This window comes from Sus scrofa, chromosome 12 (genome assembly GCF_000003025.6).
Source record: "Sus scrofa isolate TJ Tabasco breed Duroc chromosome 12, Sscrofa11.1, whole genome shotgun sequence".
Taxonomy (NCBI): Eukaryota; Metazoa; Chordata; class Mammalia; order Artiodactyla; family Suidae; genus Sus; species Sus scrofa.
In genome coordinates this window covers 11,789,030-11,811,299 of record NC_010454.4, presented here as the reverse complement: position 1 = coordinate 11,811,299, position 22,270 = coordinate 11,789,030, and the positions used below count along the sequence as shown (strand labels likewise).

The 22,270-nt window shown below is 49.6% G+C and overlaps 1 protein-coding gene across 9 annotated transcripts in view; it reads left to right on the top strand.

Moving 5' to 3' along the window:
- The window catches only part of ARSG (arylsulfatase G), a 130,915-nt gene that overhangs the window by 71,545 nt on the left and 37,100 nt on the right, over window positions 1-22,270 (top strand). For all 9 annotated transcript variants that reach the window (XR_002337053.1, XR_001304384.2, XR_001304385.2 and 6 more), the window contains exons 3-7: window positions 2,482-2,669; window positions 6,407-6,454; window positions 8,407-8,518; window positions 11,028-11,165; window positions 21,739-21,935. Coding sequence is in view for 6 of the 9 variants with exons in the window: in XM_021066718.1 (XP_020922377.1) it covers window positions 2,482-2,669; window positions 6,407-6,454; window positions 8,407-8,518; window positions 11,028-11,165; window positions 21,739-21,935 (683 nt within the window). In the remaining 3 variants the exon portion in view is untranslated. The remainder of the gene's footprint in view (window positions 1-2,481; window positions 2,670-6,406; window positions 6,455-8,406; window positions 8,519-11,027; window positions 11,166-21,738; window positions 21,936-22,270) is intronic.

Genomic DNA, 22,270 nt, shown 5'->3' with positions numbered 1-22,270 from the left:
ATATACGAATATGTATGACTGGGTCACTTTGCTGCACAACAGAAATTGAAGGAACATTGCAAATTGACTATAATAAAAAAAATTGTTTTCTTAGTTAGTTTGAGGTGTACAGCCAAGTGATTCAGTTTAAATATATATATAGCTATATATAGATTCTTTTCCATCATCGGTTTTATTATAAGATATTTGAGTATAGTTCTCTGCACTGTGGAGTAGACCCTTGTTGCTTACCTATTTTCTATATAGTCATGTGTATCTGTTAATCCCAAACTCTGAATTTATCTCTCTTCTCACAATGTTACCTTTAAAACTATTGAAAAGCTGCCACTTTTGGTGAATGTGTTCAGGGAAACCACCGCCCGTATCCTTCCTGCTTTGTCCCAGTCCCAATAATTTGGGGGTTTGATGACATCTTCAGACGATGTGGCTGGGGGAGAAAGACTTCTCCCCTCCCCTCCCCTTTCCTCTATTTATAGAGCCCTATTTTAGGAGCTAGAAATATGCTGAGTGAGCATTGCAAGCAAAGCCTGGCTCTCAGGGAGCTTGCATTCTCCCAGGGAGGGAGAGGCCAGAATGAAGGAACACAAAAAATAAATCAGGTAATTCCAGGTTGGGCTTGGAACCATCAACTAGGTCCCAGGGTGTTTGGTTAGAGGACAGAGGGGGCTCCCACCAAGGAGCCCTAAGGGCAAGGAGAGCTCAGGTAAAATCCAGACGTGCATTCTAGGCAGAGGGGACCAGTGCCCTAATGTTATATGGCAATTATGTCACAATAAAACTGGACAAGAAGAATGAAAACATGCTTTCGCATGCCTGTAATGAAGAAAATAAATTCGAATTCCCCAATATCATGCTGTATCCAGTTCATAGTAAATTTCGCCAGTGAGCCCTCTAATGTGTCGTCAGCTTGTTTGAATTGGAATTAGGCAAGGATCAGGTATTGCATTTGGTTATACCTCCTCAGTCTTTTTTAAAATGTAAATATCCCCCTCCATCTCATCTTTCCCTCAGACATTGACTTTTTTTTTTTTTTTTTCTTTCCACTTCTTAGGGCCGCACCCGAGGCACGTGGACGTTCCCAGGCTAGGGGTTGAATCGGAGCTGTAGCTGCCGGCCTACACCACAGCCACAGCCACACCAGATCCTTAACCCACTGAGCGAGGCCAGGAATCGAACCTGCATCCTCGTGGACACTAGTCAGATTTGTTTCCGTGGCGCCACAACGGGAACTCCAGACACTGACTTTTTGAAGCAATCCCACTGGTTGTCCTATAGAATGTCTAGAGACTGGTTTGCTGAATCCTTTTCTTGTGGTGTCATTTAATTTGCTTTTCTCTTAATTACAGTTCCTGTACTATGGAAGTTTAAGTCCAGGGGTCTGATTAGATTCAGGTTAGACATTCTGGGTAAGAATCCTTGCTGTTATGAACTCCAAATTGCCTCCCATCAGGAGAAACGCAAGGTCAGGTTGCCCCATCCTTAGCGACATTAAATTGAATCAGATGCCTTGAGGCTAGGAGATGGCTAGACTGTTTCTCCAACAGTGTCTGAAAAGGGCTGGGCTTACATAATGGATACTAGTCCATTCTTGTCATTAGCAATAGTTTCGTTCTATAAAGGCCCCGTGAACACTGAATTAGGGAATTCTAGAGCCCCTGCTCCTAGAGGGAACACACGGTCTGGTTCCTGGAAGCCCCTGGTCACAACATTTTCATAAATTGATCAGGACAAAACCTTGTTTTATGTATGTTTCTGTTTTTGATTCATTGACATGGAACTCAGGGCTAACAGCACTATTCCCGAATGAAGCTTATCTGACACCTGTATTTTCTCTGTAAGGCACGTCACAGCCCTCTCGAGGTTAAGAACACTAGCCAGACCCTCAGCACTATGCTTGGGGGTTGTCTTAAACAGTGCAACCACCAGCAGAAAGAAAAAAATTTCAAAAAACCGTGGCGCTAAATTGACTCTAAAAAGGAGAACCCTTGCTTATGGTGTGAGAGCCAAACAAGATCATCTCACTCAACCTCAGCTGGATGTGTACATCAGGTGACTCGGTTACAAGCCTTGAGCATTTACTTTGAGGGTACAAATACACTGAGTTGGTAGGTGAATTCACAATATGGGACTGGGAGTTCCCTTGTGGCTAAGTGGGTTAAGGAGCTGGTGTTACCACCGCAGTGGCTCAGGTTTGAGCCCTGGCCTGGAAACTTACGCATGTCCTTGGCGTGGCCCCAAACAAAGCCAAACAAAATCTGGAATCTGCAAATAAAGAGGATCAAGCAAAGATGTTAAAGTCCGTTTGACCTAGCTGTGTGACCTTGGATGCGTTGCATTACCTCTCTGGGCTTCATTGTCTTAACTGGGCGATTAAGCTTTTTTTCCAGCCCTGGAATCCCAGGAACTGAGTGGGAATTGAATTTCTCTTGGTTTGGCTTTCTCTGGTTGAACGGACCCCCAATCGCGTTCCTTTCCCTGCAGGTTTGTGGATTTCCATGCAGCTGCCTCCACCTGCTCGCCCTCCAGGGCCTCCCTGCTCACCGGCCGGCTGGGCCTTCGTAATGGGGTCACTCACAACTTTGCAGTCACCTCCGTGGGGGGCCTTCCACTCAACGAGACCACCTTGGCCGAGGTGCTGCAGCGGGCCGGCTACATCACCGGGATGATCGGTAACGTGAGCCCCTCAGCCGGGAACCCCACCCCACTTCTTTCCCTGCATTTACCGTGATGACTGCTTGGTGTTTGTAGAACCCCGATGCCCTGCCACCTCTTCTGCTCATGTCTGCTTTTTTGGTTTCCTTCTTGCTGTATGAATTAGGAATGGTTTCAGCTACAGGTCACTGAAAGACCAAACGGTAGACGAAACCATATATGGAACTAGTTTCCTCCCATTACTACCAGCTTAGAGGTACGTGATGGCTTTCATTGGCTGGACCACTCAAAGATATACCATTTCTATCTGTCTGCTTTCCCTCCTTAGTATGTTGGCTTTTGTGCCCATGCTCCTTGCCTCATGGCTGCAATATGGTGGCTTTAGCACCGTTCACTGTAATTTGGCTTAAAGAAGGGAAAGGGGGGCTGGTGCCCACCTCATCTGTTGACTCTTATCAGGAAAGCCAGTCTTTTCTCAGACGCTCCCCTTGCCTCCAGCAGAAATGCACTCAAATCCCATGGCCACCCCTTGCTGCAAAGAAAGCTGGGAAACTGGCATCAAGATTATAATGATTGATTTGGACTTGGGCACGGGACCCCCGCCCCCCGCGAAGGTTCTATTGACGGGACTAGTGGGGACCTGGGTGTAAGATAGGCAGCCAGCTGCATCTGTCACATTGTCCAACGGCTTCCCTTCATTTAAAATGTTTGTAGGCATTTAATATGTGCCCAGCCATGGACTGAGTGCCTGGGTGAGCAAACTGAGGCTCAGGCAGGGCAAGAGACCTGGTCACCGTTGCCAGGCCTGGAGCTGGTGGAGCCAGATCTAGGCAGGAGGGTCTGGCCCAGCCCTGCTCTTAGGCTTTGCTGGATGGCCAGTCTCTCCTACAGAGGCCCAGACAACGCAGCATCCCAGCAGCATCTTCAGGTTGCCTGTGCCTATTATTCTAACTCTCCAGGAGCTGGGTCCAGTGGGATTCCGGCCTCCCTCCAGCTCACCCTGCCTCCAGTGGCGAGGGAGGGTGTGCCGGCACACAGGATGCCGCCAGGGGCCCTGTGGGGATGTCACTGGTGCCTGGAGCTCCCGTGTTAACCTGTACGAGGCTGGCCTGTGTGGTGTGTTGGCCCAGCTCCTCCTCTGCATTCAAGGAGCCTGACATCCTTCTTAGAAGATGCGGTATCTTCATTGTCCCAGGAGGACAACAGGCCTTAGTTAGTAGGAGGCAGGACCAATTAAGATGCAAACCCTCTCTCCCGATCCGTCCCTCTCTCTCCATACCCGGAGGTATTAATTATTGCGAAGCTCTCGCTGGCGGCTAAGTAGCCTTACTGGCCTTGCTCCCTGGGCTCTCCGACCCTAACACTTCATGCAGCATCACCTGGCTGGGTTCTTCCCCAACTGGGTTGGATCCTCTTTGCCTTTCCCTCCTCAAGAGGCAACTTTATTTTTTTTTATTTTTCCCACTGTACAGCAAGGGGGTCAGGTTATCCTTAGATGTATACATTGCAGTTACAATTTTTTCCCCCACCCTTTCTTCTGTTGCGACATGAGTATCTAGACATAGTTCTCAATGCTATTCAGCAGGATCTCCTTGTAAATCTATTCTAGGTTGTGTCTGATAAGCCCAAGCTCCCGATCCCTCCCACTCCCTCCCCCTCCCATCAGGCAGCCACAAGTCTCTTCTCCAAGTCCATGATTTTCTTTTCTGAGGAGATGTTCATTTGTGCTGGATATTAGATTCCAGTTATAAGTGATATCATATGGTATTTGTCTTTGTCTTTCTGGCTCATTTCACTCAGTATGAGATTCTCTAGTTCCATCCATGTTGCTGCAAATGGCATGATGTCATCCTTTTTTATGGCTGAGTAGTATTCCATTGTGTATATATACCACATCTTCCGAATCCAGTCATCTGTCGATGGACATTTGGGTTGTTTCCACGTCCTGGCTATTGTGAATAGTGCTGCAATGAACATGCGGGTGCATGTGTCTCTTTTAAGTAGAGCTTTGTCCGGATAGATGCCCAAGAGTGGGATTGCAGGGTCATATGGAAGTTCTATGTATAGATTTCTAAGGTATCTCCAAACTGTTCTCCATAGTGGCTGTACCAGTTTACATTCCCACCAGCAGTGCAGGAGGGTTCCCTTTTCTCCACAGCCCCTCCAGCACTTGTTATTTGTGGATTTATTAATGATGGCCATTCTGACTGGTGTGAGGTGGTATCTCATGGTTGTTTTGATTTGCATTTCTCAAGAGGCAACTTTAAACCCCAAGAAGGCAGCAGATGACAGGTGCCCTGTTCAGTTGGTACCCCCTCCCCTCCCCCTCATCACTCCTTTTGCTTCTCCAGGAGATGATACAGAAACACATCTCCTTGTTGAGATCAAGGATTTCCTATAAGCACACTATAGTATGTATCACATATATTTCCCTGTAAGGGAAAATTAAAAACCTGCCGAAGGAAGATCAAGTCTATCGATACCACTCACTCTTTGCTTCTGATCTTGGTCCCTGTCAATATATTTTTACCTCGTTGTATACGTGTCACTTTGTCCTTCTTTTCCCCCTTCCTATTATTTTAGATTTCCCTGTCATACTAATTGTATATGTTTATTATAATTGTTACAATTTTAGAAATAATTTTAAAATGGTACTAAATTCTACATGTCCATGTGAGTCTAAGCATTCCATACAACGCTTAATCCACTTCCCTCAACTTATTATATTTTTTTCCAAACCTATGGAGCAGCTGTAAGAAGGGACTATCAGGCACCCATATACCCTTCACCTAGATTCACCAGTTGCTAATTTTGGCTCCATGCATTTGTCTTTAAAAGAGAGTTTGGGAGTTCCCTTGTGGCGAAGCAGGTTAAGGCTCTGGCTTTGTCACTGCAGTGGCTCGGGTTCAATCCCTGGCCCTGGCAACATCCACGTGTTGCTGGCACAGCTGGGAGGAAAAAAAAAATCATTTGGAAGTATTTTATTGGCCGTGTAAAATCATTTACTTGGCCAGACTCCCGTGGTTGCCTGTTTCTTTCTGTGCTCAGTGTTGTTTTCTGCTGTTTCGGTCTTTGCACCAGCTTTTTTTCTTGGTTCCCTTGCCTCGTGGGTGATTCCCTGGGATCTTCAGTCAGATCAGAACTAGCAGGTCAGAGGGCTCCAGCCTTGGCTGAGCACTTGCTTCACATCGCCCAGTTATTGCCCCCAAAACAGCGTCTTTACAGAGCGAGGAGCAGTCTGAGTTTCCTCATTTGCTGGCCCACAGTTGGGCGGCAGCAGGGAGGCGAGCTCTAGCCTCTGCAGACTGCTGATGCTGGCCAGGGAGGAACATGCTGAAACCTGGCAGGAACCAGCATCTCTGAGACTAGCCGGGGCGTGCACCTGCTCCCTGGGTCACCTGGCGCCTTTGCAGGGCCCCGGAGCAGGAGGGAGGGGGGAGGATGTGGCGGGCTCTGGACCGTTGCCGTGCTGCATCCTCTTTGGGAGCTGAAGCTCAGCCTTCTGACTTCTCTAGGCTCCTTGTAACAGCTCATCTTCCCCTTCCCCTGCGTGCTTTCCTGCCTGGGCCCTGAGTCATCCTTGCTTGCTTTCTGCCTCCCCGGGGACTCCCTCTGTGTCCCAGAGAGCAAGGCTTGGCTTTCATACAGCCTGTGCAGCCTCTTTTCACTTGTCCTCAGGAAAGGGCAAAGCTGATGGGGAGCTGGGAGCCCCCACGGGGATTCCACTCAAAGTCTCTCTCTTGTTTTCCTATAGGCAAGTGGCATCTTGGACACCACGGCTCTTTTCACCCCAACTTCCGCGGTAAGAATTCTTTGGGGGATTGGTTACCTAGGAAACAGAAAATAGAGATCTGTGTGTAAAGGGACTCCATTAACGTTTAAGCCACCTGCCTCTGGAGGACATCTCTCCTAGGTTGGGACATCTTTGTTCACAAGGTCACCTGGGTACATTTGAGATGCCCATGGCTGTTCTAATCCCATGTCCCTCTCACCTGGCTCCCACCCCCTTCGTGCCCGTCTGCCCTTCTGGCTTCCCCATCGAGAGCCCCTCAGTGTTGGGGTTTTTTGGTTTGTTTTTGTCTTTTTAAGGCTGAACCTGTGGCATATGGAAGTTCCCAAGCTAGGAGTCCTACAACCGCAGCCACAGCAACACCAGATCAAAGCCCTGACTACGACCTACCCCGCAGCTCACAGTAACGCTGGATCCTTAACCCACTGAGCGAGGCCAGGGATCGAACCTGTGTCCTTAGGGATACTAGTCGGGTTCACTTCCTCTGAGCCATGATGGGTACGCCCCCTCCGTGTTCTCCTTGACCCAGTTCTTCACCTGTCGGGGAACGTTCGGCCCCCATGAGGTCCAGCAGGGAAAGAAGTAAAAGTTGTCGGCTGGGTTCCCTGAAGCAGGGACCCAGAGAGGAGTGGGAAGCTCGACGAGAAAGCTTGTGCTGGAGAAGAGCTAGGAAGAGGGAGGGAAGAGTCAACACGAGGTTTTCAGTCTCAGTTTAACCCTCACACCCTTCTCCCCGCCCCCCACCCTCATCTATCTAAGCCCAATCCTGCCAGCCCTCTTCAGCTAGCGGAAATGCCATCTCTTTCCAAAAGCATTTCGAGATTCCTCTCCTAACCCCATCCCACCCCCAGCATCCAGGGCTCACTTCTTCCCCTCGTCTCTCTTGTTGGTTTACTAATAATCCATCTTTTATAGCTACATTTATATTTCTTTCTTTCTTTTTTATGCACCTGAAGCATATGAAACTTCCCAGAATAGGGGTCGAATTGGAGCTGTAGCTGCCGACCTACGCCACAGCCACAGCAACTCCGGATCTGAGCCGTATCTGCAACTTATGTGGCAGCTTGCGGCACCAAGGGATCCTTAACCCACTGAGCGAGGCCAGGGATCAAACCTGTACCTTCATGGATACTAGTCAGGTTCTTACTCCTACGTTTCTATTTCTTTTTCTTTCGTTTTTTGGCCGCACCTGCCACGTTCTCAGGCCAGGGATCGAACCTGCGCCATAGCAGTGACCCGAACCACAGCAGGGACAACTCCAGCTTCACCAGGGAGCTCCCAACATTTCTACTTCTCTTCCCTTCAGAGAGGATGTTTCTTCTTTTTTTTTTTTTTTTCGGTCTTTTTTCTATTTCTTGGGCCTCTCCTGTGGCATATGGAGGTTCCCAGGCTAGGGGTCGAATCAGAGCTGTAGCCACCGGCCTACACCAGAGCCACAGCAACGGGATCCGAGCCGCGTCTGCAACCTACACCACAGCTCATGGCAACGCCGGGTCCTTAACCCACTGAGCAAGGGCAGGGATCGAACCCGCAACCTCATGGTTCCTAGTCGGATTCGTTAACCACTGCGCCACGACGGGAACTCCCAGAGAGGATGTTTCTTGAGGGCAGAATTTATTCTTTTCTCCCCCAAAATGTCATGCGCGGAGGAGATCGTCACCAAACATTTCCTGGAAAGCGTCCTTCCTTGCCCTGGGCATGGCAGGTGTTCAGTAATTCTCCCCCACTTCCTTCCACTCTGGGTTAACTCTCATCACAAGATGTTTTGCAAATCTCGTCTTGAAGCAGCCGGAACCCAGCAAAGGGTTTTTTTTGGCCTACTGCAAAGGGATATGCATCAAATCCTCTTTTAATTACATACTCCAAAACACTGCAGAATTAAATCATGGAAAATTAAATTTCTGTCCTGGGTGTAAGAAGGCAGGCACATAGAACAGAAGCCTGAGCCATTGCTTTTCTTCCAGGTTTTGACTACTACTTTGGGATCCCGTATAGCCATGACATGGGCTGCACCGACACCCCGGGCTATAACTACCCTCCTTGTCCGGCGTGTCCGCGGCGCCATCAACCATCCAGGTAAAATCCCGTCCAAGGCATTGGCAGTGGGCTCCAGAGCGAGGCGAAATCCTGTGTGGTCCATTAGGAGTAAATGAGAGAGGCCGAGAGGGGACAGTTACCCCAGCAAAAAAAGATAGACTAGTGCACATGGAAATGCACCATTTGCTTGGAGTGGAGAGGGGGTGAACAAAAATGTTTTACTGGGATTTTTCCAGGTTCCTTGGATGGGGTAGCCCAGCTGGGGAGACCCAGGGGCCCCCCAGGCCATCCCTGTGACCTGCCTCCTCCTCAGCCTGCTGGCTTTGCTCCTGGACCGCTCACCTGGCCCAGACCACGGGCCTGAGCCGGGAGAGAGAGAGAGAGGACACGTTCACAGGGCTCCTTGCAAGCTTCACCACCCCTCCCCTCCAACACGCGACATAAGCCAGCATTCTGACGTTGGAATGTCGTCCAGGCACCAAACAGGATGTTTTAAAAACATATTCGGTGAAATGGGAAAATGCTCACAATAGAATAGTAAGTGAAAAAAGCAGGAAACAAATCATCAACAGTGTGATCTTAACTACCTCTGTATTTACACCTCTAATAGCCCGAAAGGAAATACGCCGAACGGCTAACAATGGTTCATTCGCTCTGGTTGTGGGATTAAAGAGCCTTTTTTTTTTTTTTTTCCTTTCTCATTGTATTTTCCAAATATTCTCTAATGAGCATGCAATACATTTATTATCAGAAAAAGGTCATACACCTTACTCCGGTAATAAAGGTGCATGGCCTCTTCGGACTCTGCCCTGCGCTTATTTATAAGGTTGCAGGTGTCTGAGCTGCTTGGGGAACGCAAGTCTCGGGTGGCTTATTAATAGCACAATAGTTAGTATAATCATGGCCGTTTATTGAGAAATTGTTACATTCTAAGCAGTCTGCGTGCTGATCCGAGGCCCACATGACCATGGAGTGAGGCAAGAGTTGATCCTGACTGTACAGGCAAGGACGCTTACCTGGCTGCCCAGGTCACACTGGAGCCGTAAGAAGAGGGGGTGGAGATTCTAGCCTGGGTCTCTCGAGTCCAGAGCCCATGTCCTCTGTGTCCTAACTACTCAGTGTGTGATTGCTGGTTGCTACTCAGGGCGTAGGCTTCATCTCAGCACTTGTGAGAAATGCAGGTGTTCAGACCCCACCCAGAGGTCCACCTTTTCACGAGATGCCCAGGTGACGCGAAAGCACGTTGCCGTGTGAGGAGTGATGCCCCAGTGTGAGACCCTCTGCTGCCCTCCTCACCGCCTGGGGGGCACACCTGCCCATCTCACAGGATGACACACTCCCTCTGGTCCCTTTTCAATCTGTGTTAAATCAAATAGAAGTGTGGGCTGAGGGTGGAACAGGGAGAGGGTAAGGGACGGTGGGGCTGCACCCAAATTATCAAAAGCTGAAAAGCCGGACACGAATGAAGGGATTAACCTTGTGATGCCCAGGTCATTGATTTTTTTCCCCTCTTTTTAAAAAATGATGGTCCTGGGTGATTATTTACCCTGGTCTGACCTTAGGCTTCCGGAACAGGTGTGCGTAGGTACCGCTGTGTGATAAAGGGCTTCATTTCTTCCCAAGTCCTTCTCCGCACCAGGAGGGCAGTTTCTCTCCCCCAGACCAAGACCCCCTTTTTTCCCCACTGTTCTCAGCTTCTCTCCTGGTTCTTTGTGGCCTTCAGGACAGAGGGCTTGGGGTTTTAATTGAGCTCCTGGCATGTTGAGCAGTGCGCAAACACGAATGGCTCCTGACCGCCTTCCGCCCTCCCAAGATCCTGTGAGGGGGCAGGGGCCACCTGCGCTTTTGAGAAGGAAATTCAAGCTCTGAGAGCTTCGGTAACTTGCCCAAGGTCATGGCCAGAGTCGTGACTCAGCCACGTTGCTGGGCCATTCTTGTGTCAGGTTCACTTCCATCTAAAAGATCAAGAAGATACAATTGGTTTGACATCCACTTTTTCCACTTGCTAAAGTTTCTCTGACGTCTCCAAACATGGTTTGAAATGCTAAACTCGTTCCCAGCCATCGGTCCTATTATCAGACTTAGTGTCACAGGATATACTGATGGTTGACGTAGGAGAATACCATGCCCTGCACGCCACAGGCAGAAGTCACGACTTAGGAAGGTCCGTGGAAAAAGCTGGAAGGTGATGGTGGAGGCGCTGCTCATGGACTCTGGGACTCTGCTTGAGCAATGTCGTTTGCTTAGACCTCAGTTTCTCTCCCAGAAAAATGGGTATAATAATATCCCTAGGTCATAAAGTTCGTTGTGGGCTTTACAGAGTGGCCAGGCTTGTCCAAGGAGCAGACCCATCTGCTGGAAGCGAGTGGAAGCAGGTATTATTATATTGGCTTTACGCTTGGAGGAAGTGGCAGACTGGAAAGTCATTTGGGGCAGGCTCTTAAGCGTTCGGTATTTATGTGCATTGCTGCATTAAAGCATTTTGTTGGACTCCATGACCACTTAGGTCGTGGGAATGAATACTCTACCATCTGTGGTTTCCACACAGGAACCTGGAGAGGGACTGTTACTCTGACGTGGCCCTTCCTCTGTATGAAAACCTCAACATCGTGGAGCAGCCCGTGAACCTGAGCGGCCTTGCACGGAAATATGCCGAGAAGGCGACCCAGTTCATCCAGCAGGCACGGTGAGGCGTCCCCTCGCCCCCAGGGCTGGCCCCTGCTCCCTCTTGCCGTGTGCCCTGGCCCCAGCGCTGCTCAAAGCCATGGCGGAGTTCCATTGCCCAACAAAGATGGATGCGTGCATGTCTCCTGGAAAGAAAACTGGAAAACCGTCTGTGCTGGGATCGCCAGGCTTGGCTGAGAAGCCCCCGATGTAGGTTCCCTGGGAGTTTTCCCGTATCCCTGCTCAGACCAGGCTCTACCGTCATTATCATTTTGTCCTCTCCTGCTGGAGCACACCCTCCTTGTGGGCAGGGCACCATGCACAACCCCTGTATTCTGGACACGCAGAGCATGTGTTTTGCGAATGCAATTTTTGTTGTTTTAAAGTATAGTTGATTTACCATGTTATGCCAATTTCTGCTGTACAGGAAAGTGACCCAGTCGTTCATATGCACATACACGAATGTATGTATGTATATACACACTCACTCCCTTTTTCCTATTATCTTCCGTCACGGTCTATCCCAAGAGACTGGATAGAGTTCCCTGTGCTCTCTGGTGGGACCTCATAGTTTATCCATTCTAAGTATAATAGTTTGCATCTACTAACCCCAAACTCCCTTCCCCCACCCCCTTGGCAAACACAAGTGTGCACTCTATATCTGTGAGTCTGTTTCTGCTTCATAGATAAGTTCATTCGTGCCATATTTTTAGATTCCACATATAAGTGATATAATATGGTGTTTGTCTTTCTCTTTCTGACCTCACTTAGGATGAGAATTTCTAGTGGCATCCATGTTGCTGCAAATAGCACTCTTTCATTCCTTTTTATGGCTGTGTAGTATTCTATTGTATATATGTACCACATCTTCTTAATCCATTCATCTCTCAATGAACACTAAGGTTGTTTCCATGTGCTGGCTGTTGTAAGTAGTGCTGCTGTGAACATAGGGGTGCATGTATCTTTTTGAATCGGGAGTTCCCATTGTGGCAAAGCGGAAACGAATCTGACTTGTATCCACAAGGATGTGGGTTCATTCCCTGGCCTCACTCAGTGGGTCGGGAATCCAGCATTGTGTGATCTGTGGTGTAGGTTGCAAACGAGGCTCAGATCCCACGTGACTGTGACTGTGGCCAACAACTGTAACTTCAGTTCGACCCCTAGCCTGGAAACTTCCATATGCCTCAGGGGCAGCCTAAAAAAAAAAAAAAAAAAAAAAAAAAAAGTACCATTTTTGAATTGTAGTTTTGTCCAGATATATGACTGCTAGATCATACGGTGGTTCTGTATTCAGTTTTCCGAGTCAAAACATATGTTGAATTCAGTAGTTGGCAGGGTACGTTCGCTTCTTATTGTTGCCAGAACAAACTTACCACCGACTTATTGGCAAAAACAATAGCAGTTTATTCTCCTGCAGATCTGGAGGTCGGATGTTGGAAGAGGCGTAAAGTAAGGTATCAGGAGGACTGTTTCCTTCTGGAGGCTCCTGGTGAGAAGTGTTTCTTGCCTTTTCCAGATTTTGGTGGCTGCTGGCATTCCTTGGCTAGTGGCGACATCATTTTCCCCTCTGCTTCTCTGGTTCTCTTGCCTTCTCCTCTTTCGTCAAATCTCCGTCTTGCCTCCCTCTTAGAAAGATGTTGGAGATTCCATTTAGGGTCTACCAGGAGACTCTAAGATAATCTTCCTATCTCAAGACCTTTAACCTAATTGCATCTGTAAGTGGAAGGCATTAGGGAGCGGTGGGGTCTGGGGTGATCTGAAAGCATGTGCCTCATGAAAGGGGGTAGCTGCGACCTAGCTCTCACTGCCTGCTTCTTCTCTGGGGGAGGGGGAGCCTGGATTGTCAGATCTTTCCATTTCTCAAGAAAGGTAGGATATCTGGCCCATGGCAAATCTGCAATCTTTAGATATGAGACACGACTGATTAAAACATGACAAAAAGTGGAGTTCCTGTTGTGGCTCAGAGGGTTAAGGACCCAACCTGTCTGTGAGGATGCAGATTCTATGCCCGGCCTCGCTCAGCGGATGAAGGATCTGGCATTGCCATGAGGTGCGATGTAGGCTGCAGACACGGCTTGGATCCTGTGTTGCAGTGGCTGTGGGATAGGCTGGCAGCTGCAATTCCAACTCGACCCCTAGCCTGGGAACTTCCATATGCTGCAGGTGCTGCCTTAAAAACAAAAACCAAAAAACTCCCCAAAATGTAACAAAAAGTAAAAAACCCAGCACCCTGCCAGAGGCTGTCGCTGGGTGAGGGCTACTAGTTTACAGCCTCCATCAGGTCAGGGCAGAGCGTAGCGTATGTGAAGTCACAGACAGCTCCCACACTACCCTTGGGGTGCACGCACATAGGGGTGGGGTGCCAGCTTGAGAACACACACGGTCACCCCACACGCCGCCTCGGCCTGGTCTTGACACTTCCCTATGGCCCTCGCGCTGCCCTCCGATGAGCCCACATGGGCTGCCTCGTCTCTCCCCCAGGACCGCAGTGTCTTCAAGGGCTGGGGGACCATGTCCAGCTGGTCCTTTGGTATTTTCTACAGCCCGAGCCTAAGTGGGCTGCACACCACTTGCGCAGAGTTAAAAATAGATTCCACCTTGGGATAACTGCTCGCACAGGCTCCTTGCCTTGGCAAGAATTCCCCCAACCTCTCGTTCAACCACAGTTGGACTTTTCTAGAGAGAAGGCCGCTGGGAGAGTGGAGGCAGGGGTGGTGTGGACCCATTTATGGTCGATGATACAACCTGCTCCAGGCCTACATTCTGAGAGCAGCTACCGCGGGCATTAGAGATCGCATCTTGCCAGTTTTTCAGGACTTTCTGAGAAGCACAGTTTGGGTATGTGTGTTTGTATTTTCAGATGGTTGATGTGAAAACGGCAGAGCCCCTTCCTTCTCCCATCTGGGGTGTTGAGCCCGTATCTGTTCCCTGGAGCTTGGCGAAGGCTCTAGGCCCCTGTGCTCTGTGGCAGGTGGATGCTTTGTGGCTGGTGGGGACTGTCCGCCCCGGCTTTCACAGTGAAAGCAGAGTCTGGGGTAGTCAGGGGAGGGGCGGCAGGCAGCTGGTGGGGGCAGAATTAATGCTTCGAAGGGGACAGGGTGCTGCTCATTCACCAGTTAACCAGTTAAAAGATAAATCAATGAACAAACTGTTTATCATAGGAAAGAGATGAAGAATTTGCTAATTGATGAATGAGTTATTAAGTGAGAAGTCACGGGAATCCCGTTGGCTTTTAACTTGGCAGAAAATAATCCTCAGGCATGCTGATTTCTTTAGGATTTGACTTGCCAATTCATCCATGATTTCTGAAGTGTCAGCACAAAAGGCCTGAGATCTGTGCCCTTTTCTCTCCCGTGACCCTGGATCCAGCCTGGACCTATTTGTCAAAGTTACCAGGGGTCTCTGGAGTGTGGTTTCCTGCCCCTGCTCAGCCAGCGTCTCATCCTAGGGCTTCTTTGACTGTTTCTTCCTGGGTCTACTTGCATTTTTAGACCATTAACCTAGCAGTGATGCTGAAAGCGAATTCTTTTAGTTTGTATTATGGCCGCACCCACGGCACGTGGAAGTTCACGGAGCAGGGATTGAGTCGAAGCTGTAGCTGCAGCAACGCTGGATCCTTTAGCCCACTGTACTGGACTGGGGAATTGAACCTGCACCTGCACAGTGACCTGAGCTGCTGCAGTTGGGTTCTTAACCCACTGCGCCACAGCAGGACTCCTGAAAGCGAATTCTTGACTTGAGTGTTTTTTAAACAGCAGACAAAGCTCTGAATTGGCCAAAATCAAAGAGGAGAGGGGCTGGCACGGGCTCCAAGGTCATGGAGTGAGCTGGTTCTCTGCTCCGTGCAGGGTCTGGGCTGTGCATCGGACCCAAGCTGGGAATACAGGGCTTGGTGGGGCTGAGCGTATTGGATGTAGATGTGAGAAGTAGCTAAGAATACTTGAGTTCGGAGTATAAGGCCAACATTCTAAGGCGCTCATCATTCAGAACTAGGTCCTAAGAGGCAGGAACAGAGGACACGGCCTTTCCTGGGCTGGAGCCTAGGACCCACATCAAGGGCTTAATTCCTTCATCTACTTGCCCCTCCCCCTCCCCCCGCATTGCATTTCCCCCCCACACACTGGTCCAGGTCTCCCCCTCCTCATCCTCCCCCTCCCCCTCCTCCCACCCAGCACCCGCCACCTGCCACCTACATCAGGGCTCCAGGTCCAGCCTGAAAACCACCCTCCCTTCCTAACCCCTTCTGCCTTCTCTCTCCTGTTTGAATATTCAGATGAGTAGCGGGTGGAATGAAGGAGCAAAGGCAGTGGGGCTGGCATCTTCCTCCTGCCGCTTCTCCAAGGCTGTCCTGTCTGCCTTGAAGGGCCGCCACACGCAGTCCCAGGAGCCCCTCGTCCTTTGGGTCTCAGTGTCTCGCAGCTCTCTCCCCTCTCCCGCCCCACACCCAGCTGGGTTCCCCCGTCCCGCCCTCCCACTGCCCCCTGTATCTCTCCTCCACCATCCCTACGAAACGTATAAGAATCATCAGATTCTTTTTTTTTTTTTTTTTTTGCTGCATTTCTCTCACTCCCATCTCCAGTGAGGTGTAAAGTTCCAGGAAGGTGAAAATCATGCTTGTGGGTTCCTGGCTCTGTCCCTCGTGCTTGGGGCCTCGTTAGAGCTTAATAAACAGTCACCGAATGGGCATCTAAATGAGTGGGTTACTTGATCTGGCCGCAAAGAAGTGCCAGTGTCGGGCTCGGAACACAAACATGGATTAGATCTGTCCTAGCTTTTGAGTATCTTCCAAGCTAGAGTGGAAACCGATAATGTCAAAAGCTGGCTTTAAGGTAGGTTGTATTATCAATACAGATCAGTACTGTAAGGGAGGAGATAGGGGAGCCACAGAGGAAGAAGCCCTGCATGACGGGGAGCAGAGGAAGAGCCTTGATGGCTTTAGAGCTGGCTTTTAAGAATGGATTATTGGACATTCCCATTGTGGCTCAGCAGTAATGAACCTGACCAGTAACCATGAGGATGCGGGTTCGATCCCTGGCCTCGCTCAGTGGGTTAAGGATGGGGCGTTGCTGTGAGCTGTGGTGTAGGTCGAGGACACAGCTTGAATCGCGTGTTACTGTGGCTCTGGCGTAGGCCTGTGGCTACAGCTCCGATTCGACCCCTAGCCTGGGAACTTACATATGCCATGGGTTAAAAACCAAAAAAAAAAAAAAAAAAAAAAAAAAAAAAAAAAAAAAAAAGAATGGACTGATGGAATAAGTGTTTTCAGGGTACCAGGTAGGGTACTTCTGGGGAGGGGTACATGGCAAGATCCAGAAAGTGGAGGGAGGCCAAGTGTTTGAGAAGCAGACCTGGAGACGCCTCAGAGGGGGAAGGACCGAAAGGCCGGGAGGCCTCGGATGTTGGGCTTCGAGGTTTGGACCCCCCCGCAGGCAGCATGGAGCCCTGCTGTGCTTCTACGCAGCAAACTGTTCATCAAGTCAGGGTTCACGAAGATTGTAACACCGAGACCCAGAGGGCAATGGTGACGTGTCGGGGGCACGTGGCTACCACAGCAATCCATTCCAGAGAGACCCAGTGACCAGTCAACCCTGGGGACCACTGCAGGGGGAGCCAGGAGGGTGAGAGCTGGGAGCCCGCTGGGCAGGAGCCCTTCTGCCTCCACCTCCAGGCCTGGCTCTCTCCTGGTCTCTCCCCCAGGGCCCTGCAGGGACAATTCCCAAGAGCTGGGTGTCCCTCGCTGGCCACTTTCTATTTCGGATCAGGTGATTTTTCCAGACTTTCTTAATCTGAGTGCGTCTCCACGGCCGGCCACCCCCTCCCTCTCCTGGAATGTCCCCCGCAGCAACTTAATTCCTCAGATATCTTAAGCCCTTTTGTTAGACCTGAGCATGTTCACCTCATTCTGCGATTTTTTTTCTTTTTCTTTTTAGGGCCACACCCACTGCCTATGGAGGTTTCCAGGCTAGGGGCCAAATCGGAGCTGCAACTGCCGGCCTGCGCCACAGCCACAACAATACTAGATCCGAGCCGCTCCTGTGATCTACACCACAGCTTATGGCAACACTGGATCTGTGCCACCTCCACGACCTACACCACAGCCATAGCAATGTGAGATCCCCAACCCACTGAGCGAGGCCAGGGATTGAACCTGCATCCTCACAGAGACAACGTCATGTCCTTAACTTGCTGAGCCACCATGGGAACGCCCATTCTGTGATGTTGAATCAACACACACACACACACGTTTTAAAAATTTTTTTAATTTTAAATTAAATTTTTTATTTTATTTATTTACGTTTTTGGCCTTGCCCAGGGCATGTGGAAATAGCCAGGCAGGGATCAAATCCCAGCCATCACAGCAACCCAAGCCACTGAAGTGACAACCCTGGCTCCTTCACCTGCTGAGCCACAAGACAACCCATATTTTTAAAAAATACTGAGGGAGTTCCCATTGTGACTCAGTGGGTTAAGAACCCGATTATTATCCATGAGGATGCGGGTTCGACTCCTGGCCTCGCTCAGTGGGTTAAGGATCCTGCATTGCCGCCAGCTGTGGCATAAGTCGCAGATACGGCTTGGTTCAGATGTTGCTATGGCTGTGGTGCAGGCCGACAGCCGCCGCTACAATTTGACCCCTAACCTGGGAGCTTCCATATGCCATGGGTGCAGCCCTAAAAAGGAAAAAAAAAAAAAAAAAATGAGAATGAATTCATACTGTCTTATAATTGACTTTAAAAAAAGAATCAGGTCTCCTCCTCTCTGATCTTCCAGGCTGTGCAGGGGCATGATGAAGGGATGGCTTGAAAGATTGCCCCCAGGGGGCTGGTCTGTGTGGTTTCTTTCTTTTTTTTTACGGCCGCACCTGTGGCAGCCGGAATTTCCCAGGCCAGGGGCTGAATCCAAGCCACAGCCCGAGTTGCAGCTGCAGCAGTGTTGGATCCTTCAACCCACTCTGCTGGGGCAGGGGTGGAACCTGTGCCTCTGCAGCAACCTGAGCCACTGCAGTCGCTTCTTAACCCACTGCACCACAATGGGAGCTCCTGGTTTGTGTGGTTTCCGTGAGATGCCATTTGCGTTGCGAATTCCAGCATGGCATCAGGATGCTCCTCCCTGGGAGCAATAATGGATCCTTCCTTCTGCTGGCTCATATTATGCATAATTAGTCATAAAAAGGCGACTGTTTATTCAGTGCTTACTATTGGTAGTTAATAACCCCAACTCTACTGGGGAGGCGGAGCTGTCCCTATTGTGTAGACCACAGAGGTTAAATTAATTGCCCGGGTCACACAGCCCAGAGATAAAATTCCAGGGGTTGGGAGGCAGGTCTCCAATGCCTCTCCTTTTCATTTCCTGGCTGCCTTCCCTGTCACTGCAGGCCTCTTGCAGCCTCTGGCCCAGAGTATTAACAGGATAATTGGGGGGGGGGGGAGTTTGGAGGATGATGGAGAATAATGATGGGGGTGGGAAAAGGGTGGGTGATGGGACCATGCCCCCAGCCCATATAACAGTGATGAGCTGATAAATGTTTAACAAGCAGCACTCGGGGGAAAAAGCTCTGACTTGTAACAGTTGCCCATTTCTATGGTGTGAATACGCTGATTTCAGGGTACCAATGAGATGTCACTGGCTGTGGAGTTGGGGAGAGATGTGCCAGATGGTATTTCCATCACACAGATCGATGGCCTCACAATAACCTCCAAAGTATAAGTAATAGTAGAATGTAGTAGAATAATTGCGAGTTCTTATTGTGGCTCTGTGAGTTAAGAACCCAACTACTACCCATGAGGATGTGGGTTCGATCCCTGGCCTCACTCAGTGGGTTAAGGATCTGGCATTGCCTCAAGCTGCAGCACAGGTCACAGATGCAGCTCAGATCTGTCGTTGCTGTGGTGTAGGTTGGCAGCTGCAGCTCTGATTTGACTCCTAGCCTGGGAACTTCCATAGGCTGCAGGTAAGGCCCTAAAAGGAACAAAACCAACCAATAAACAAAATGTGGTAGAATAATTGGGATGTGATAAATCATGCAAATTTATTACCTTTGTTTTTAATATCACATATATAATTGTAAGCTGATTTTATTGAGTTTTAGATTTAGGTGTAATAGCTGGCTTGCAAAATTACTGAAATGTGAGCCAGCTCCATCCAGCGTGCCATTGCAATATGGTATCTACCTGCAGATTAGGAAAAGCCATCTTCTCTGAGTGGGCACTGATCTGTGCCAGGGTGCCCAGCTTGGCTGGTGGATTGTGGGCTGGAATTAATTGGCTCTCTCAGCAGGACGTCCTTGTGCAGGACACAACCTAAGCAACTGTACATGATCGTCTTTGGGAGAGCAGGCAATAGACACTAAATCAGTGCCACCCATAGAGCTCTCTGCGAGGATGAAAATGTTCCCTCTCTGTGTTGTCCAAGATGGTAGCCACTAGTCTGAGCATTTGAAATTCGGCTAAGGCAATGGAGACATTAGATAGAGGGATGGATGGTTAGATAGGTAGATAGATAGATGTAAAGTATATATAACATAAAATTCACCTATTAAATATATATAATGGAGTCGCTTTCCTGTATACCTAAAACTAACACAACTTTGTAAATCAACTATACTTCAATTAAAAGATTTTTTTTTCTTTTTTGGGCTGCACCTGTGGCACATGAAAGTTCCCAGGCTAAGGGTTGAATTAGACCTGAAGCTGCCAGCCTACACCACAGCCACAGCAACTCGGGATCCAAACCACGTCAGCAACCTACACCACAGCTCACGGCAATGCCGGATCCTTAACCCACTGAGCGAGGCCAGGGATTGAACCGGCATCTTCATGGATACTAGTAGGGCTGCTTACCGCTAAGCCACAACGGGAACTTCCCAGGGCGAGGTTTGATGCAGAGCTGAGGTTGGGAAGACTCAGAGGACTTGGCATGAGGTGGTGTCAATCAGGGTAAGCCACAAATGCTCAGGCTGGTTTGAAAATCGAGTCTCTGGGTGCACAGGTGTAAAAAGAGCCACGCTTCTCTCTGCACTCTACAAAGCTGCCTGAGTTTCCCCCTCACCCTCACTGTGTCCTCTGAAAGACCCCCAGTAGGTGCGGGCTATGAGAAGGGGCTTCGTGAGGGTCCCTGGAGCTGCAGGAGGGAAAGGGTGTGGTCCTGAAACTGCCCTTGACCCTGCCCCTGTCCTGGACGGGAAGCAGAGGCTTCCCAGGGGAATTTGCAGGGTTAGAGTAGGGGCGAGTGGGCACCTGGGCCTCTAACAGGACCTTGATCTAGATATTCCTGGCTATGTCCTCGGAGTTCCCTGTGGTCAACTTGAGTTGTCCATTCATCTCCTAGAAAGGGAGGCTGGGGGAGGTCCTGTTGTGGCGCAGTGGAAACAAATCCGACTAGGAAACATGAGGCTTCAGGTTCGATCCATGGCCTCACTCAGTGGGTTAAGGATCCAGCATTGCCATGAGCTGTGGTGTAGGTTGAAGATTCGGCTTGGATCTGGCATTGCAGTGGCTGTGGTGTAGGCCAGTGGCTACAGCTCCAATTAGACCCCTAGCCTGAGAACCTGCATATGCCGAAGGTGCAGCCCTTAAAAAAAAAAAAGAAAGGGAGGCTGAGAATGGACATGCTGGCCTGGACACTGCAAAACAGCAGATAAAATTTAAAAACATTGGGAGGAGTTCCCATCGTGGCTCAGCAGTAGCAAACCTGGCTAGTAACCATGAGGACTTGGGTTCAATCCCTGGCCTCTCTCAGTGGGTTAAGGATCTGGCATCGCTGTGAGCTGCAGTATAGGTCGAAGACATGGCTCAGCTCTCGTGTTGCTGTGGCTGTGGTGCAGGCCAGCAGCTGCAGCTCTGATTCAACCGCTAGGCTGGGAACCTCCATGTGCTACGGGTGTGGCCCGAAAAAAAAGACCAAAAATAAATTAAAAAATAAAAATAAACATATTGGCATTCTCCTGTGGCACCTCAGGTTAAGGATCTGATGTGTCACTGTAGCGCCTCTTGTCGCTGATCTGTCATTCCTGGCATGGGAACTTCCACATGCTCTGGGCATGGCCAAAAAAAAATTTTAAAATATGTTTGCATTGGAGTTCAGAATGCAGCTGCTAAGAGCCAGAGCTATGCTCTCAGCCAGATCAGAGTTTAAGTCCAGACATGGTCACTTACTAAGCTTGGGGAAGTCTCTGTCACCTCTGATGCTTCATCCCAAAAGGAGAACGTGGAAGTTCTTACAAGGGTGAGTTTAGACAAATGTGAGTCACATTTGATAGACTCTTGTTAGGGGTTAAAGGACAGTAACAATTACTACAATTATCCTCGGGTTTTTTTTTTGGCTGCCCTGGCTCCATGGGAAATTTTCTGGGATCGAACCCATGCCACAGCAGTGACTTGAGCCACAGCAGTGACAAACGCTGGATCCTTAATTGCTAGACCACCAGGGACCTCCTTATTCTTCATTTTTAACTAGCCAACCAGATTATCTCCACATTTCCTTTGCAGGAGGTAGACCAACATGTGCTTCCTGAGCACACGGGGCAGGTGGTCTGGGGTTTTCTCCGAGGCCACTGGACCCTTCTGGAGAGTTACGTCCTGGCTGTCTCATTTCAGTGCCAGCGGAAGACCCTTCCTGCTCTACGTGGGCCTGGCCCACATGCATGTACCCTTATCCAGGCCCCAGCGCTCAGCTGGTCCGTGGGATCGAAGGCCATACGCTGCAGGACTCCGGGAGATGGACAGGCTCGTGGGCCAGATCAAGGACAAAGTTGACCGCACAGCAAAAAACAACACATTCCTCTGGTTTACAGGTGAAATAGTAAAACGCAGCCAGCCTAACTGGGATATAATGGATAACCCTGCACACCCCTCCAGAAGAGCAGAGTCTGGGCAAGGGATCCTCTTTTAACAGGGTTGGGGACTTGCCTTGAACTTGGGGGTTCTGCTAACCTTCGTTGGCCCGAGTGCTGAGCACCTGCCCACCGGGGCCGCCAAGCCTGAGCCCCTGGAAAGGCTTGCCCAGAGAGAGTGGGTACTCTGCTGACCTCTTGGGTATTGATTAGGGCCATCTGGATGGCACTTTAAATTGTTAATGAATGACTTTGACATTGTGAACCTGTGCAGTCCAGGGCAGTTCTGAGAGTCC